The sequence below is a fragment of the Condylura cristata genome, unplaced genomic scaffold, assembly GCF_000260355.1.
Source record: "Condylura cristata isolate star-nosed mole 26May11 unplaced genomic scaffold, ConCri1.0 scaffold00005, whole genome shotgun sequence".
NCBI lineage: Eukaryota > Metazoa > Chordata > Mammalia > Eulipotyphla > Talpidae > Condylura > Condylura cristata.
This window is the reverse complement of record NW_004567106.1, coordinates 50,155,374-50,175,414: the sequence shown is the minus strand read 5'-3', so window position 1 is coordinate 50,175,414 and position 20,041 is coordinate 50,155,374. Positions and strand designations below refer to the sequence as shown.

The following is a 20,041-nucleotide window of genomic DNA, read 5'->3' as shown; positions in this document are numbered from 1 at the left end:
TCTTTCACCACCTTGGTGTAATTTACTTCTAGGTATTTTTTCTTTATGCTTTTGTGAACAGTTGCTTTTGTTACTTTCTGATATTGTGATACTGGTGTACAGAAATTCAGCAGGTTTATATACATTGATTCTCAACTGCAATTAAAAAAATATATATATTTATGCATACAGAACTGGGGCACAGACCAGAGGTGCAGGGATGGTGAGAGGATTCACCAGAGACGGAGCAGTTCGCAGAACAGGCAGATAAACTGAAATACACTGCTGAGGGGAGCTGTGAGTGAATCAGAAGAGGTCTGCCACAACATGTGGGTCACCACTGGGTCGGGCATTTAAATGTGCTGAAGTGGCTTTAGCTTGTTAGCGCTGTGCTTTCACCCAGTGTACCACCAAGGACGGCCCAATTCTTTACTGCAATTAAATGATTTTGTTTATTCTAAGGTTTTTTTTTTTTTTTTTTTTGCTCAAAATCTGTTTGTTTTTTAACATATTTTGGAAAATATTCAGAAAAACCTGGATTATATGGAATTTCCATTTTTAGTTTTTGAGGAATATTCATACCAATTTCTATAACGACTATTTCAATTTATAGTCCCACCAGTGATGTTACAAGGGTTTCCTCTTCTCCACATCCTAACACCTGCTGTTTCTTGACTTTTTAGATAATAGTCCCTCCCATAGGTGTGAGGTGAACACTTGTTATTTTCATTTGCAGTTCAATGCTAAGAGATGAACATCTTTTTTCGATGCTGGGTCCTATCGTCTTTTATGTCTTCTTTGGATTAGTGTCTATTCAGATTCTCTATTTCTAGTCATTGTTTATTTGTTGAGATTTATGAGTTCTTTATGAGTTGTGTATTAATTCCATGTCAGGTTTATGAAGTGAACTATTTTCTCGCAGTAAGCAGAGCATATTTTCCAATTGATGAATTTTGCTATGCAGTGTTCATATTATTGGTTTGCTTTTTTTCCCCATTAGTGTATTTTTGGTTTTGTTTCCATTGCTGTTAGATTTTGGTAATTATACACAGCTCTAAAGCCCATGTCAAGGAACATGCATTCTATAGTTTGGTGTCTTAACTCAAGTCTTCAAAATGTTTTGGATTAATGTTGTGTAAGGTGTGGAATGTTGGTCTTGTTTTATAGCTGATATGTGGTATTACACTTTTTCCAGCACCATTTATTGCTGACACTTATATGCTCTTAGAGTTCCCTTGTACAAATTGTCCATTTAATAATTCTGTAGAGTTACTTCTAGGATTCTTAATTCCATTTCACTAACCTTGTATTTGTTTTTATTTCAATACCATGTTGTTTTAACATCACTTGGTAGTAATTTGGAAGTTGGGAAGCAGTATTGCTTTTACTATTTGTGATTCTTTGGATAATTTTTGTGAAAAATACTGTTAGAATTTTGATAGGATTCCACTACATCTGAAGGTTGCCTTAACGGGGCCATTTTGAAGTTTTAATCCTTCTAATTCATAAGTATGAAATAATTTCTTTTGCAGATACAGTTCCATATGAAAGTCTTTCATGTCTTTAAAAATTTTTAATTTGTCCTAAGATGCTTGTTTTTGTTTTTTTTAAGTTTATTTTTACATCATTTTGTATATTTTTTTTCACCTCAATTGTATTCCCCGTGGGTTTCCCATCAAAGTCCCGTGCACTTCCCTCCTCACCCCCCCATTTTTTATCCCATTCCCCACTTTACCCCCCAAAAATGTCTCTGGTATATGGCTGTTCATTATTCTTACTATTTTCTCTCCTGGTCCATTGTACTCCTGCTATGAGCGAAACCATCCGTTATTTTTCTTTCTCTTTCTGGCTTATCTCACTAAGCATGATCTTTTCCAGCTCCATCCACGTTGCTGCAAAAGATATGTTTCTGAGTAATATTCCATTGTATATATGTACCACATCTTTTTAATCTAGTCATCTACTTCTGGGCATTTGGGCTGCTTCCATGTTTTTCCAATTGTAAATAAAGCAGCAATAAACATGGGGATGCAGGTACAAGATGCTTGTTTTTGATGAGATTATTGATGAAACTGATTTCCTGATGTCTCTGCTGGTTATTTCATTATTTGCATATAAAATGCAGCGAAACTTGTATACTAATTTTTTAGTTTGCCATTTCATTGTATTTCCAATATCTTCACTGGCATATTTAAGCATATTTAGGATTTTCTATATATCGTTATGTCAATTGCAAACAATTTTACTACTTTCTTGACAAAATTTGATACACTTTACTTTTTTATTTTTATCTAATTGCCCTAATACTTCTAATACTATATTAAATAATAGTAGTGAGAGTGGACATCTATCTCTTCTTCCTCATGTTTAAGTAAAAGTTTTTAGCTTGTGACAATTGTGATGTTTGGCTGTAGCTTTATTGAGGTATGTTCTTTTATACCCATTTTTGAAGATTGTTATCATAAAAGGAAGCTGAATCTTGTTATCTGCTTTTTTTTTGGTGTCTATTGAGATTTTTACCCTTTTTTTTGATGTGTGTTACATGTATTGATATACATATGTTAAAATATCCTTTCATCCTTGGGATAAATCCCATTTGATCATAGTGCATGATTCTTTTAATGTATCCTTGAATTCAATTTGCTAGCGTTTTGTTGAGGCTTTTGTATCATCAGAGATACTGGTATGTAGTTTTCTTTGTGTGATGTCCTTATCTGGTTTTAGAATCCAACTATTCTTGATTTCATAAAATGTGGTTACAAGTTTTTCCATTTTTTGTGGGGTGTTAATTCTTTAAACATTTGACAGAATTTACCAGTGAAGTCATCTGCCCTGGTCTTTTGTTTATTGGGAGGTTTAGATTAGTGATTCAATCTATTTAATACTAAGACTGAATTACAATCAAATGGCTGGCAGCCCATATTGGCATTTTCATATTCACTGTTACTTCATCATTTTGTTTTGGTATGTTGTACATTTCTAGGGATTTATCTATTTCTTCGAGACTGTCCAGCATGTTAGTATGTAATGTTTGTAGTGCTTTGTTAGGATTTCTCTATGGCACCAATTTTAAAAGTCTTTGCTTTCTGATTTTGTTTAATTTCGGTCTTGTCATATTAAGATATATGTTGTGGCCTAACATATGATCAACTGAAAAATGTTCAGGATATACTTGAGAAAAATGTGCTGTTGAATCAAATGTTCCCTGTATTATCTTTTAAGTCTGTCTCATACAATGTGTCATTTAAAGCTGATATTTCCTTACTGAATTTCCATGTGGATGATCTATTTAAGGAATGAAGGTGTTACTTCACCTACTATTGCTGCATTGCAGTTTATTTCTCTCTAGATTTGTTCATGTTTCATTCATATGTTTCTATGTTGAGTACATAAGCATTCAAAAATGTTACACCACCTTTTTGGATTGACCTTGTAATTACTATGTAATGTTCTTCTTTTTGCTTTATGTTAAGCTTTGGGGTTACATATTTTCTTTTTCCTAATGTTCACACGGTCCATTTATATTCCACCAAACTCCCTGTACCAATATCCCATCTGTCTCCCTTCCCTGTTTCCATCTCCCCTTCTTCATCCTTTATCACACACTCTTTGTTTTAAAGTCTGTTTTATGTGATAAAAGTATAACTAATCTGGCTTTCTGCTATCTACTGGCATATAATAACTTTCCCAACCATTTACATTTACTTTAAGTCCTCCTATGTCCTTGTATTTGAGGTTTCTTTTATGTGTGTATATATATAAGTATGTGTATATATATATATATATATATATATATATATATATAAGCAACATATCCACCACCTCTGCAGCTTAATCTACATTTTGTTTCCTTTGTTTTACTCCTGAGATTTATACTTTCATGCTTTGCTGTTGTTATTAATTAGCAATCTTACTTTTCAGTTCAAGTCCCTTTCATTTATGAATGACATCTTTGCCAAGTGCAATATTCTTGGTCAGAAGTTTGCCTCTTTCAGCACAGTGAATATATTGTGCCACTCCTTGCTGACCTGCAATGTTTCTGCTAAAAATTCTGCTTACAGTCTTATGTGGGAGTTCCTTTAAAACAGGTTATTTATGTCATCTTTTAAAAAATCTCTCCTCATCTATAACTTCAAAAATTTTCATCACACACACACATATATATATATATATATATATATATATATATATATACAATCTGAGAAATGAACCCAGTCACTGCATAGAAGACAATTTGGTTCATCACATTTAATGTGATTATAGATCATTGTTTTTTGACTCTTTTGTAGTTCATCTGTTCCTTCTTGTTTTCTTGCTTTGCAATTTGATGGCTTTCTCTTTATCTCTTGTATATTAACTGTCTGTTTTCCTTTGTGATTATCATGAGGCTTTCTTATAACAACTTGTATTTATGCTCATAATAGGCTATTTTAAGTTGGTAAGTTTAAGTGCATTCTAAAGCTCTGTTTTTACTCTCCTCCCCCCACCTTAGATCTCATGATTTACATCTCAATGCTTTATATATTCCTTCATGATTTATTATAGTTATCTGTGCTACTTTTGTCTTTTATCCTTTATGCTCAATTTATAAGCAACATATCCACCACCTCTGCAGCTTAATCTACATTTTGTTTCCTTTATTTTACTTCTGAGATTTATACTTTTATGCTTTGCTGTTATTAATTAGCAACCTTACTTTTCAGTTCAAGTCCCTTTCATTTATGAATGACATCTTTGCCAAGTGCAATATTCTTGGTCAGAAGTTTGCCTCTTTTAGCACAGTGAATATATTGTGCCATTCCTTGCTGACCTGCAATGTTTCTGCTGAAAATTCTGCTTACAGTCTTAAATGGGAGTTCCTTTAAAACAGGTTATTTATGTCATCTTTTAAAAAATCTCTCCTCATCTATAACTTCAAAAATTTTCATCACATACATTGTTTTTACATTGGGAATGCATCCCTTACTAATAGAAAACAATCTGAGAACTGCATCCTTCATCAGCACAGACTGCTGCGCCCTCAGGTTGTGCATTGGGTGTGATAACCAGTAAAAACCCGCCTGTTAGAACCTCATGGGATCCTGGAACACCAGTCTTGATTGTCATCAGAGCCAGGTGATCAAGGTGACCAGAGTATCTGTGGTTAAAAAGAGATTATTTCAACATATGTATAAGCCACTCTCTGAGATTTGGTGGCACCGTGGAGACTGGGAAATGGGGAAAGGAGAGTGTGAAGACAGTCTGCCTTCCAAGGCCTCTGGAAAGGATTACTGGAGGCCATTAGGTTTAAGTAGAACCCTACTGGCCATAGCTATGAAGACAAATTAATAGGTACCCTAAACATTTGCTGTTATTGTCCTGTGGGTGGTACTGGTGAGGATGAGTATGAAGATGGCACCAGTCAGCCCTAGAAAGAAAGTCAGCAGGCCACTGGACATGTGTTAAACTACGTCAAGGCTGATGTTATAAATAAGCCTCTTGCATAAAATCTGGGCAACTCTGAATTGGCTTCTTCTGTGCTGGTCCCTAGCGTCAGTTAGTCAGTGTGCAAAAGCCTTTCCAGCGCCCTTTCTACCATTCTGTAACTGGGCATATTGTGGACATGCCATTATTGGGTTTTGAAGGTGTCTTGGGGATTCATGTCTTATTAGCTATAGATCTTGAAAGTTTGTGTTCCTTACCTATAGGTCAAAACCTTCACTCCTCAGGGAGAAGTTGTGGGCTTTGAGTTTTCTCTTAACTGTGGGTGGCTGCACCAGTGGGTTGTATATGTAGGGACAGACTCTCAATCTCTTCCATTCACTTTGTTTTTCTCACGTGCCTGTTGGTCTATTCTGCTAGGTTTTAGTTAGCCCAGTGTGGCTATTGATTCAGTATCCATTGGAAAGAACAGAGTTCAGGATCTCCCTACACATGATCTTGCCTGGTAACTTGTGTGACGAGGTCTTCGTGGCAGTGTGTGAGGAAGAGGAAGCTGACAGTCCTCACAGTGCTGGGATAAGGCACACTGTCATGTGAGCACCCCTTACTAACAGCAAAGGCAAGTGTGCAATGTCGGGGCTGGGAGGCCTTTCCGCCAGGTGGGTGGGCATTCCCAGTAGGCATACTGGCGTCAACACTGGCAGAAAAGCTATGCCTTGAAAAGGCCCAGGATACAAAAGCCAGGTTCCAAGCAAAGAGGCAAAGTGATCTAACTCCAGGCCAGATGAAACCCAAACTGAGTGAAATGAAATTCCAAAGCAGTCCACAGGAGGTAAATCTTGTTATTTACATACTTAATTTGTGAATGGTGGTGTTAATCTGTCCACACATTCTCTTCACCATGTTATCTACTAATATTTCATCTGTTTAAGGTCTTTTCACAAGCCTCCGGCAAATAGAGGACAGAATAACATTGAAATGTAAGGTATAACTACAGTTTTGTAGTTTACTTATAGCCCAGGAGCCAAGATAATCACATTGTTTATAAGTACACTAAAATTGGAAAATAAACACAGAACTTATTTTCTCATAATTGTGTAGCTTTATATAATAAAACTGTAAGCAAACTAAAAATAAAAACCCTCTTAGTTACTGAGCTCCTCCCTCCACACGTCAGCAGGGCCACCACCCCCCCCCCCCCTGTGAGGTTTTCCTGGGTAACAGCTCATTACCTACTATGACAGGCCAGGCTGGCAAATGCCACAAGTGTTTCTGGTGGTGGTTGCGATTTATATGTTTGGTTTCAGTGAGGCTGCTAGCAACAGGGAGGTGACATTCTTGGGAGCATAAAAACAAAGATGTTTTAATTTCTAATCCTGCTGTCATCCTCGAGTGGAACTGGCAGACAAGTATTATGCTGTTTATCGGAATCTGGGAAATTAAACCTGTTTTGTAGGTTTGATGTTGCCACTAATTGACACAGTGACCTTAAGTCACTTCACTCAGCATTTCCATATATATGCTGAAGAAAATTATTTCCAAGTTGTTGTAGTCACTAAGTGTATCAATGCTGTATGTCCATATTGGCTTGACCCCATGAACCAATGGACACACCACGAAGGCACAGAGCCTGACTTAGTATGCACCCAGAAAATAGATTCCATCTAAATGAAGGGAAATAGTCAAAGAAAAAAAAAGCTCTAGTCCAGAGAGGATATTAGAGTAATGTGGCAATTTTACAGGAAATGAGAGGAAAAAAGAGTATCTACATTCCTACCAGACTAGAAATGCAGGGACAAGATCCTGGACGTCAGATGTGCGTTCAATAAGCATTCATTGAGCATTTGTCTATATGTGCCAGATAGTACCCAATTTGGAGATAGAAATGTCAAGGAACACATGGATGGCTAGTTAAATCAAAATTGACATTAGTACAATGTTATAAACTGTTACAGTGCTATGGGAACCAGCAACCTTCAGGAGAGTCGACATAGTGAGCTTCACAGGGAATCCTATTAGGTAGGCTTTGGCTTGTTTTTGTACACGAGGAAATTGGCCCAGGGGTGAAGCAGCTGGAAAACATCCAAGTTCTAAGTCATTCTTGTCACCAAGATATACTGTCTCCATGATTTCTTGAGCAAACTTTTATATAGTGCTTTCTGTGTTCCAGGTACTGCTCTGAGCAACCTGTTGATCGTTATTAACTCTTCTTCAAGCTTGGACCTCTGAGGGGGTGAGGGAGGAATTCAGGACAAGACTGGAGTTGCAGGTCTTGAAGAAGCAGTCTGTGTAGGGAAGTTATGAAAAGGCACAGACAGAACAAGATAGTTTCAGAGATGTTGAATAGCTTAATATAAAAGTCAGGAAAATCCAAGTAGAAACCCTTAAATTTTCTGCTTCAGAAATGAGCAGTCAGACAACAGTAGTAGTGATACAGTGTCAAAGAAGTCACAGGGAGACTTTGAGGGCACTAAAAGGTAAGGCTAGCAGTAATTCATAAGAAGCTGAATGTAGGTGTGATGGGAGGAGTCAAGTGTGACTCCTCGTTTCTGGAACCATTTAACAAGGAAGGCATTTAGGAAGTTTTTCTGTTTGTGTGAACACTAATTGTCAACATTGTTTGTGATTTCGAGGTATAGGATCTCTGTCCTAGGTTTGATTGTCAGCCATGATCATCTTCAGGTACGCACATGGAGGTGTCCAGTTAGGTGGCTGTAGACAGGAGAACTGGGCAACAACAGAGGTAGCTGAATGTCTTGGAGTGAATCAAATGCCCAGGGAGAATGTACCAAGCGGGAAGAGAGTCGGTGATGACAGCAATTAAGGGAAAAACAGAGTAGACAGAAGACTAAGGACTTAATAAGGAAATAAAAACTGTTAACAAAGGAAGGTGCCACATAGAAGCAAGAGAAATATTTTGAGAACATTATGTCAAGTATGTGAAGGGACAGAGGAAAGTAGGCCTATGTCAACGAAGAGGACCTTTTTCCTGGTTGATAGAGGTTTCAGAGAGATTTCTTTAAAGAATATGTAGGGTCAATGGGAAACAGCCCTTTGGACAATGAAGGGGCAAGTCTGCACGATTCATGGCTATTTCCCTGTACCCAAAAGAGGGCCTGCCACTCAGCAAGCTCAACAAGGAGTTGCTGGGTAATGAGAATCCAGTTGAGATGAAACCACACAATGGGTAGTGATTTGGGGTTCTCAAAGCAGGTTAAAGTACAAACAGGAGTTTTATCAAGAGGCCCAAATCTGGATAAGGAAGGAAATATCTGTTGACTTGATGAAATTCATTGTAGGACTTAAAGTAAAAAAACCCTAAGTATCTTTACCTTAACTTCTCCTGTCACTCCACCTAACAAACACATCGTCTAGGAAATATTAACCATAGATGTTGAAAATAACTACTCTTCTGTCATTCCAAACTGCAATTTTTACATCCCTCACTGAACATAATTATTAGGAAAAAAATAAACCTCAACTTCTAGTGTCAATTTTAAATTATGTTATGTTATGGGGATATTATTCCCCAAGAGGTCCAGTTTGATTTCCCAAGAGAAACCGCAGTAGAAATCTAGGCAGGTTTAATATGTCTGCAGAAAAAGTGTATATTAATCCATTTGCTCTTTTCTTTCAATTATCTTCACAATTCCCCCAAATGCTTCCATTTCTTTCTATAGGAAACAACTATTTGCATCAATATTTTTCCCCTTCAAAATTGAATATTATGATAAATGTCCCTGCAGAATGTTTTACAATTAATTCTTTTAATTGGTAGACTGGAGAGGATTGTCTACCAACTTTTATTTCCCCCTTCAGTCAAGTGCGTACAAAGTAGGAAAGTTGGTACAAATTACCAGGATCCTGGTAAGGGGGCCTGAGGTCACTGTTGCTACCCATTAAACTACCAGAAGATTTTGCTTGAGAAGTTCTGAAAGGAATTTTCAGCAGATTGTTGATTTTGATACATTTCCTCCTGTATATCTTTATGGAGACTTACAAGAGGCATGCACAACCCTGATTTAGTTCTTCCCATGTCTCTGGGGCCTGTGCTTTAAAAAGGAACCCTAAAAATTAAATGATACTTACTATTATATGTTAGATGCATGCCTTTTAATATTTCAGTGTCTTATGAGGAAAAAAGTTTATGCTCCATTAGGAGGTATAGAGACCTAGAGCAGGTATTGGTGGGGATGTGTGTCTACTGAGAACACACAATATTTTCAAATATATGAAATAAAATTCAAATAAACTCAAAACCAATTATGTTTAAAGATAATATTAAAAGCTAAGGTAGAAAAGTCTGCTTTTTTATATGCTATCATAAAGCCTAGTGGCAATCTGTTAACTACTAATGCAGTGATTAGCATAAAAAGTATTATTGCATAATTTTGGTAATCCGACATGAAAATACCAGTGACAGTCACAGGTACTACTAAAGTTTTAAAAGTGAAATGCTAATATGGTGAATCAAGTTGATGTCTTCTTCCTCTTTGAAATCGTGGGTTTCTCACAAAGCTAAGAACTCCTGAGCCTGGAGGGCTCAAGTTAATCTTGTAAAGAGCTTCCTAGGGTATTCAACTTAAAAATTTCTAAATAGACTATTTTTTTACCTTGCAAGCATTTTAGAAATTTGACAACTTTATCTCAACTAGGGTAAGATAATGAAGCATTCATGGTATAAACTAATTGAGAACCTTTCAACATTGTATAACAATATTATAATTTGTCAATGCATGTCTAAGAGAAATAAGTTCTCTTAGGAGTCAGGAAGAGTCATCTCTGCCCAGTGAGGTGATCCACATGGCAGACCTCTCCTGCTCCCCAATTCTTGTATACAGAGATGAGTAGATCTTAAAAAAAAAAAGAGAGAGCTAATTATGTAGTCTGATTGCATTTACTGTAGTAAAAATGTACTGCTAAGAAAACATTATGTCTTAGAGGTGGACTATCTTAAGTTCTGTAGTCATGCTTAAAACACAGAAACAAGAACTAAATCTTAAAATGAAATCATGCAAAATTTTTCCCTGAAATGACTTAGAAGGAAAAGAAAGGAAGTAGAAGAAGTAAGGTAAGCTTTGGAGTCAAAAACTTAACTAACTCTGGACAGGGCAGCAGCCTGGAGAGTTTCAAGTGTAAAGACTACTGAACATATACAGCTCTAGATATATGAAAGGCACTCTTTGTTCCTATTCCTTCACATTTTGTAAATATATTCTGTATAAACTTAGCAGTTGAACATGAATTAAGGTATGGAGTTGATGTCAGTATTGTCCTGTGTGGTAGGACAGAGAATAACAAATTTAACAAGTAAAATGCAAAATATGAGATAGTTTTACTGCAAGTGGCCCTTCAATATTTGAAGACCAAAATCATACTCAATGAACAATGCAGATCCTATTTTTCCCTTACTAAAGACTCGTGAGTCATCAGGCAGTTTTTGTCTAAAAGATTCAAAACATCCTGCATATTCTCTATTTCTACTCCAACAGTTCCTCCTTTGAGAATTACCATATTATGCATGTCTGGTGCTATTATTGTAACTATGAAATAATTTTTGAAATCCTTCTGAAATGACTGGAAAATTTTAGCATCTTTAAAGTCATTCTAAGTGTTAAAGTACATTTAGATGATAGATTTTCATTTTGATTGAGTCCTATGTCAAATCCTTCAAAAAATCTCCACTTAAATAAATGTCCAGTGACTTGTAGACACAATGTACTATCTACAATGATAAAACACTCTAATGGATCTCTTCCCCTCTCACCTACTCAAAACAGGAATTTTCAGTATCTTCCAAGAACTCATTACCAAACAACACTCAATTGACCTAACCTATTTTTAAAATCACTCCCCTTTAACTTACAGCCCTTTTACTAGTTTCTTTGAACCCAGTAGCCTACAGTTAAAATCTTGATGTTTTTCTTTTCAATCTTTGTAAAATTTGCTTCAAATTTCAATCCTGATTTTTGTCACCAATGACCTTCACACAATGTCCGTGATCACCTGTCTTTCAATATATACTTCTCAGTTGCCTTTGCTACATGGACACTCCCTCCATTTTAACCCTCTTTATTGGGTTTCTTCCCTATCATATTCATGCTTTTAGGATTTTTCATTTCCTGATCTACTTCTTGGCAACAGCTCTTAACCTAGTACGTATCTTATGTGGAAGGCTTGTAAAGGATGTTAATACCTTGGCCCTTTTCCATTCCAAATGAATTAAAATCTCTGGGGGGGGGGTTATAGAATACTTTAAATACATTTAAAAATTAACCTATTCCATATTCTTCTGGATTACGCAGTAAAGTCAACTTTTGGGCTGCTTGTCTTGTGACAAAACCTACGTCAAAAAACTTTTAGGTTGGTAGGATTAAGAGTTGTTCCAGGTCAGTGAACATGTAGTAAATTCATGGATAGGTGAATTGTTTCACTTGCCCCATCACAACAAAGACCTTAAGGTACAAGACAAAAAGCATTAGCTCCTAACTGATTATTTCTTTGAAAAGAAATCCACAGGTATATAGATGAAAGGTAACCCATCTGCATAGCCTAACCCACAATATGCTCTGATGCTACTGGCATTCTCAAACTCCCCTGGATGAGCCCCACTAAAGGTTTTTTTTTTTCCCCACTGTTTAGGTTCAAGAATACTTTCAACATGTGTAAAAGCTAGGATTAAATTCAGTTAGTCTTATCAAACTGGAGCTATCGACTTCATTAATTGGTGGTATACAATTCAGAAACTAGAAATCTGGCACTCAGAAACAAATGTCAGATCACTCAGGCAACCCACTCAGTCACATTATCTCAGTAATAACTCAGTACATTCTAATACTAGATGCATATTCCCATAACCCAGTGTACTGAACTCTTGAGGTAAACGCTAAAGAAATTTTGTTGTGTTGTCAAAAAGGCATCATTACCATCCCCTGGTCTCACACCTGGAAGTGCTGCCCACCTATTTCAGTCTTCTTCACACATTCTTTCTCTGCTTTCAAGAAATCACTCTCCCCAATTTGTTTCTTACCTTATTCACTTTTGCCCTCTGACCTCTCCCACAGGGTCTCACATCACCGCTGGAGAATTGTGTGACCTTTGCATGGGCTTGTTTCCCATTCTACCACACTGGCTGGCCTACAGTGATCCCTGAGTCACTCAGTTCTCAGCCTTGTGACCTAATCTCTTTTATCTCTGCTTAGGAAATTAACCCAGGCTCAGTTTCAAATAATTCTGTCCATGAAAACAACGTGTGTGGGTCTAACCCCTCTTAAAGCCCAGCTGTTTTTCCAAATGCTGTTGGATTATGACCATCATTTGAAAGTGAACAAGTTCTTAAAGTCAATCTGTTCACAACCAGTCTCAAACTATACTCGGCTATTTCGTCCATATCACTGAATTTCTAGTGATTTTCATAATGAATTGAACTGAAAATGTAATCACTGTCCCACTTAGGATGCATGTCATCTTATTGTTCCAGTTGTATTCAACCCTAAACTCCCAAATTAAACTGTCAGGTTCCTCACACTTGGCATAAACCTTGGAATTGAGAACAAATGTTTACCCTAAAGAAGCACGATTGTTGCACTTCCCTGTTGTCTTCTGATCTTATAAAAATATCTACTGATCTTTTTAATCATCTTATAAACAAAAAAATGAAACCTAGCATCAATAGGGTAATGGGATGTTTTCAATTCTTTCCACTGGGTCTATTATTCTGAAACTGGATTTCTAAATAACCTTTTAATCTTCCAGCTCACACCCCAGAACTTCCTGGCAAAATTATCTGTACCTCCATTGTTTTATTTCCTCCACACCCATCTCCTGAGAGAGCGCTAAACTAATTAAATTGTTGGAACAGCAGCCTAAGATAGGTTGTCCACAAAACCTAAGTTCCAGAAAGATATATCTATGTAAGCCCTCCACTATCTCTTAACCATCATCTGCTACTCTACTAAGAGTTCTTGGGCACATGTTACATCATAGATTGTTATAAAATCATTTCCTTGCTCCTTAAGAGAACAGGTATAAGAAGAATTTACAGACATAGCTAACATTTCCCTACACTCAGTGCAGTTGATAGTTACTTTTGGTATGCCTCTCCTCAAAATCTCTCCTGGCATTACTATTGCTAATTTAGTTTATTGGAAAAGCAGTCAAATTTTTTAAAATCCTGATTTCTAATGGACTTGCACATATTGCCTTGGAAAGCAGAATTTTAAACATTTGTACAATTATTCTGACCTGGAATGTAAAGCATTGTGCCTGAGCAAATGGAACAAACAAAACATCATCCAAGCAAATTAAGTATTCTGAAGAATGCAGTGACATACTATAATGCACTATTATAGTGGGCACTACAGTTATGTAAGATTTGATAATACCACTGCAACTAAGAGCAATTCTATTTTACTTTTCACTTTTTTTTTTTTTCCTGGCAGGATTCTGCCTTACACTCGTGCCTTAACTGGGTTTACTTATGCATTTCTTTTACCTCTCCTTTGAGGATTTCATCCATTCCTAAGGTACAAACCACAGTGGTTAAAAGATATTACATATTAGAAGTTGAAAAAGACCAAAGCTTTTCATTCAATGCTAATATATGTTAGTGAAAGGAGACAGATAAATTTGACTATTTTGTACTTAGAGGGTACAAGCCCCACAGAAGGGCATCAGGAGATGATCCTTTTTTTTTTTTTTTTAGAACTGAGTGTGAAGAGGTCAAGAAGGCAAAGCTATGAGAACATTCCTGGGTGAGGAGAAAGAAGCAGTTAAGGCATACTGCTGCATCAGGTAAACATGCAGGGACCTATAACCATGGCTGAGAAGGTTCAATTTGAAATGCAATGAAGTAGGGGTATATTTTTAACCATTTTACCAGCAGTTCTTAAGAAATACAGGAGCAAGATAGAGCTGAATGGCCTTGTGATTTTCAAGCTGTCCAGCTGTGTGTGGCAACTTCCTTGAGGCCACGTGCTCCACCTCTCATCCCTTTGTTATATAATGAATGCAGGGAAATTATATCACAGGTGAGGAAAAAAAAAATGTCTAAAATGGAGGCAGGTTCTAAAGGAACTCAACAAGTATAAGGCCAATTCCTGGTTTATCATAATTGAAAAATTATTACTACTTTTCCATAACATGAAAAATTTAAAACTCGAAATACTGGAAGTAAAATGAAAACCTTCAGAGCCACAACAAGGCATCCCATGGGTTGATACAGTTTCATTATTCTCAGCAAAACCCAAGTATTTATGGTTTTTGAACCAGACATTAAATCCCCCTCTTCCTGAATGCCTCCCTTCAATTTCCTTATCTTACCATAGCTTTTATGTCTCAATCCAGGCATTATATTCTCTAAACATTCCTGGCCATGTTTGATCCTAAATAATGAGGATGACAACAGTTGCTAATACAGTATTTCATCTAGGCCAGGTAATATTCCAAAGTACCTCAGTGCATTAGCACTTTATCTCCCCCTCACACCAATCCTATCAGGCAGGTGCCTACATGTTCTTTTTACAGATAAGATACTGAGGCCCAAAGAGATTAACAAACCTACCCAAGGCCACCTCACTGGTAAAGTGAATGTTTGTACCTGTGCAGACCAGATGCACAGTCCATGCTCTAATCACTAGGTACAGTGTTTATGGGTGGTTAGAAATCATGAGAAATGCTATCAACTGTTGTTTACACAGAGCTCTGGACTATCCTGCTCTGTATTTATGTTCTTAAGTATAAAGCTGTCCTAAAAATCTTTGTTGCAACTTAGTTTTAAAATGTACAGCTGCTGTTAGCTAAAGTGTTAGAATTTACCAATCTTATTGTAATAAAAGTATCTTAGAGGCTAATGAAAGCCCTTGGCAATTTTAATATTATATCATAGTAAATTATAGTATAATTATTTCTAAGGTCAAGAATCTTAAACATTTACTCTTAAATTTTCTGATTGCTTTACCCAGGTGGAGAGTTTTAAGTATGTATGAAAATGTTTAATTATACAAAACAAATTGAAATCTACCAATCTAAAAATCTTTAAATAAAATGTTTTTCCACATGGGTGTCCTCCACCCCCCATTCATTGCATGAAAGGAAGTTTTTAAAGAAAATGTCTCTGTTTTAAAACACTTCATATCATTAATTACTGATGGGAAGCTATGGTACTGGGCCCCAGTGGGAGGGGAGGCAGGACAAGACCTCAATGTGTTGTTGGAGTGGCCATATAACAGGGGTTTGGCTTACTATAAAGTTCAGGTGTCTGTATTTGAAACTGCTTTCTCTTATCTGATCTAATTATAAAAGTTCATATGAGCAAAGCAATTACTCTCTCTCTATATATATAATAACCACATGAATCAACATTGCTGAAATAGTTGGAGTGAACTGTTGTCTATTTGTACTCAGTCCCTAGGTCACTCAGTTATGATGGTCATCTATTAAAGTATACTTTAGTGCTTTTAATGCTTAACCAGAAAAACATCCCTGTAGTTGCCAATAACTAACTACAATATATAAGTAACTCATAACCACAAACACCATTTATCCAGAAAAATAAACATACTGTTAAGCTGGCCCTGCTTAGATCTTTTGAGATTTTCAATGCATAATATTTTGGAACTTATTTGTTCATTATTATGTAAGAAAAGGCATACTCACTGACCATTTCAGAAAAACAAAGGCTAGCCTATTTATATCCCATCTCCAGTAAGGATCATACAGTGTAGAGCCAAAAGCTGCTCTAAGAATGAAATAGCTCTGTCTTTTGTGAAGACACATAATCTTGGAGCTAAACCTCGACGTTCAAGATTTCTGACCCAAAGCATTTTATGAAAAAGCAGTCTCAGGAAACCCAAGTGGCAGAGCTGAAAGCCTTTCCTTTTAATTTCCCATTTACCACTTGTGGGCTCAATGACAGCACCTCACCAGAGAATAAACTTAACATCAAAAGAAGAAACTAAATCTAGGGACACAATCTCACCAAGCTTTAAGGAAAAAAAAAAAATGACATCTACCTTTGAGGAAATTAACTAGGACAACGGAATGTTTATCTGCATTCAAGCAATCACAGAAGAAACCAACCATTGGGTCAGTTTTATAGCTTACCAGTAATGTTCTGGCCAGTACACTGTACAACACAGTCATCACACCAGACTAGATCTTTCTTGTAAGAAAAGAATTACCGTGCACTTTCCTTGTCTATATCTGTGGTCAGAAATATGCACTTGAAAAATGTGTGAGTGGGTAGAAGAACAGAACTATGTATTTGTATAGCTGATTTTCCTCTGCTTTTGTTTTGCTTAAATTTCTACTACTGGAAATAAATTCTAAAATAGTATTAAAAATAATGAAAAAGTTTCAGCATTTTTGTAACGTATTTCCGGTTGGATTAATATTTTAAGGAATGGCAACATTTGCATAAGTCAATCTTCGATGGAAAATATAAGGTTGGGTAAAGTAGTTACATTCAAATTATATAAAACAAGTAGATTTCAAAAGAAACGAAGATACTCTAAAGAAAATTGCATTGCCTTCCCAACTCCTTGGAGAGCCAGTTTAGTTAACAGCCTACCTATGCTTCAGAGATGACCATGCAGCTTACATGTCAAACTCATTTTAAAGTGTCAATCATGTCCTTTTCAATCTAATTAGTTTGGAAAGTAGTGTCCCTGACCTGGAACTATACAGACCATTTATTATCATATTATTTGATCAACTTAACACTCTTCCTCAGTTAAGTTTTAGATACCTGTAGCCAAAATGTAATATCCTTTCTCCCCACTCATTGCTGATAACTCTCAATACAATTCCCTATTTACAACTCAATTTACTCTATGAATAAGCATGACCGACATCACAGAATCACCTCCAGAAGTCCATGGCTATCTTTCTAGCTATAATCAGAGAGGAATTTTTTTGATGCCTGAGGAGAGCAGGGGACTGACTGTGGGTATGATGCAGTGAACAGGAAGGTCTCTCTTCCTGCCCTACCACATACACATTCCTATCTGTTGCATATAACAAGTTTGTCCTCTTGCATTCTAAGGAAAACCCCTATGAGGATAGGAAGGGAGTTAGACATCAGGTGTTAGTTAATGAAGCAAGCTGGCACACACCCACCCGAATCTCCATGTGCCAGCATCAAAGGACATGCTGACCCTTTCTCATCTCCCTTTTGTTTTACTCCTTTGTATAAATATCCCTACCCTCTGCTCAAGAGCAGGATGGTGGTCTTTCAGACATGAGTCTGCTGCCCTCCTGAGTTTGTTGACAAATTGAACTCCTGCTCCTCAAACTCTGTTCCTTTTATTGGCTGAGGAAAACTGAGGCCAGCATTCAGTATCAAGTATGCCAAGTTGAAATTTGGAACCTTACAGATGGAGGAAACTTCTTTTTGTACAACATGATATAGTAAGTCATTGTTATAAAAGGAACCCTTCAGTTATAACCCCATTGTCATCAGATGGGTTTATGCTATAAAAAAACTTTTTCAGGTTCACAGTATTTACCTGACTTGAACTTGGTCAAGGGCAGAATGAGGCCTAACTGGAGAAGCAACTTATTCCTGAGGTCAAGGAAAAACACAAATGCCCCCAGGGAGGTGCTAAAGGCCAGACCACAGTGGAGGTGGGGTACCAAGGGTTACAAGATGATACCTGTCAGAGAAACAACAGATCACCTGGCCCACCTCTGACCAGAACATGAGAACCACCTAGCCTCCCTATTGGTTTAGTTTTGCATATTTGAAAACTGTTTTGCAAGACCAAAACACAAGCAGGCAATCTTATCCTTCAACCACAGAATAACATACTGAATAGAAAAAGGCAAATGGCATCAAGATATTGTAGCAACTATACATTCACTTCAGAAAGCAATATTTCAAAGACAAGATGTCAGCTACCAAAGTTCCCTTTCCTAAGTCTGTGTTTTCCTTTGGAGAAGTTACATTTTACCACAAATGCCTGTTTGTCTGAGGGATAAGCAAGAGTCTGCATTTATGTTTGCTCTGTCAAATAATAGTGAATGTAATTTTACATCTGGTCAAATAAAATATGCATATAAGTGCAAACTTACCTTCAGGTGAAGAACCTGTCTTTTGGGAAAAGACAGCATTTACTTTACTCTTCTTACTGATATTGCTGTTTACAGACAAGCTGGATTGAATTTTTCGATGCATTTTTTGAGAAACAGGTGCTGAAAATTTTCGGTTATCTGCAGATACATGTTTGGTCCCGTGGTGAATTCCATTTCCATTGCTCAAACTTGGGTGGCTGTTCTTGATCTTGCCTATTTCCTCCTCACTAGCTTCCTGTGCTGAAGTCTGAAGTTGAGGCAAGCGCTGAGGTTGGGCTAGGTTCAAAAACAGGATAAGTTTATCAAGCTATGAAAAAGATAACACTTCTTAAGCAAAATACACTCAGCAATGGATTTTGGGGATTTACCCATGAGCCCAAAAATGAAGAGGAAAAGAACACACACACAAAAAAAAATACCACTAAAACTTGAACACAGGTCAGGCATAATTACTAAAAAAAAATTGCATCAGAGTTTCAAAGATGACTTTATATGACAGATATCAAAAGAAGAGCAGTGTTTTTTTTTTTTTTTTTTTTTTTAATTGAAATTTAAGTGGGTAAGCTAAAAAAGTAACTGAACACTTCTTTGGCAAATGTTTTCCAAGTGCTAAGTCCTTTGCATGCAACAGACACAGCAACATTAGCTCAATAGCCCTGGTAAACTTCTTATCTTTTGAGATAGAAGGAAAGAACAATGAAATCAGGAGTAAAATCTGGACAATATTAAAGCATAGTTCTCTTCTCTTGAAAATGCATTTTACATTTTGGAAAACAAAATCATTTCTATGTTTATTCTTAAATCATATTTTAAAATGAAGCACTTTACAAAAAGATACTAGCTGATAAAAAACATCAACCACAATTAAACATCAACACATTAGAAGCACCCTCATTTACATGAGGCTCCAGAGAAGAATGCCCATTGTCATTCCCCTAGGAAACCTTAACCAGAGGTCCCAGTAGAAGCAATAAAGAAAGAGAAGTAACAGCTCTGAGCTCTGGAAAGATACCATATTTTTCGGTGTATACAAGATTGGAAAGTTCTAAGTACCATCTAAGACTACAAACCCTAGAAAAAATTAAGAATTTATCTGGATAAACACAGGATCAGCATACTAAAAATTTACAAAGTTCCACATGCTAAAAGTAACCTGTTAGTACACATGTGAGGGGGGGGGGGGAAAAGGAAAAAAAAAACTTCAAAATAACAAAAGGGAAAAGGGGAGCTAAAGACATCTAAAAACCCTCTAAGTCTATAGAAATAAAGTTAGGAAAAAACCCTCTAAGTCTATAGAAATAAAGTTAGGAAAAAATTTCCTGGCAGAAATTTCTAAACTACATAAAACTTTAGTTAAGTGCACAGTACAAATGTAACAGGGTAGTATCTAGGAAAAGGGGAACTTCCAGGTTCCGTGCCCCACCCAGAAGGAGGGTGAAGCTGAGCAGAGAAAAAGAAGAGAGAAGAGGCGACTGAAGGAGGATGGAGGAGGAGGAGACCTAAGGAAGCCACATGGAGCAGCAAGCATGTGATGAAGAAACCAGGCTTGTTTCCTGAACCTGGACTGGTT

The 20,041-nt window shown here is 36.7% G+C and overlaps 1 protein-coding gene across 1 annotated transcript in view; it reads right to left on the bottom strand.

The window, feature by feature from the left end:
* The window catches only part of MDFIC (MyoD family inhibitor domain containing), an 81,244-nt gene that overhangs the window by 8,388 nt on the left and 52,815 nt on the right, over window positions 1–20,041 (bottom strand). The window contains exon 4 of the mRNA XM_004676960.2: window positions 18,472–18,747. Coding sequence (XP_004677017.1) covers window positions 18,472–18,747 — 276 coding nt within the window. The remainder of the gene's footprint in view (window positions 1–18,471; window positions 18,748–20,041) is intronic.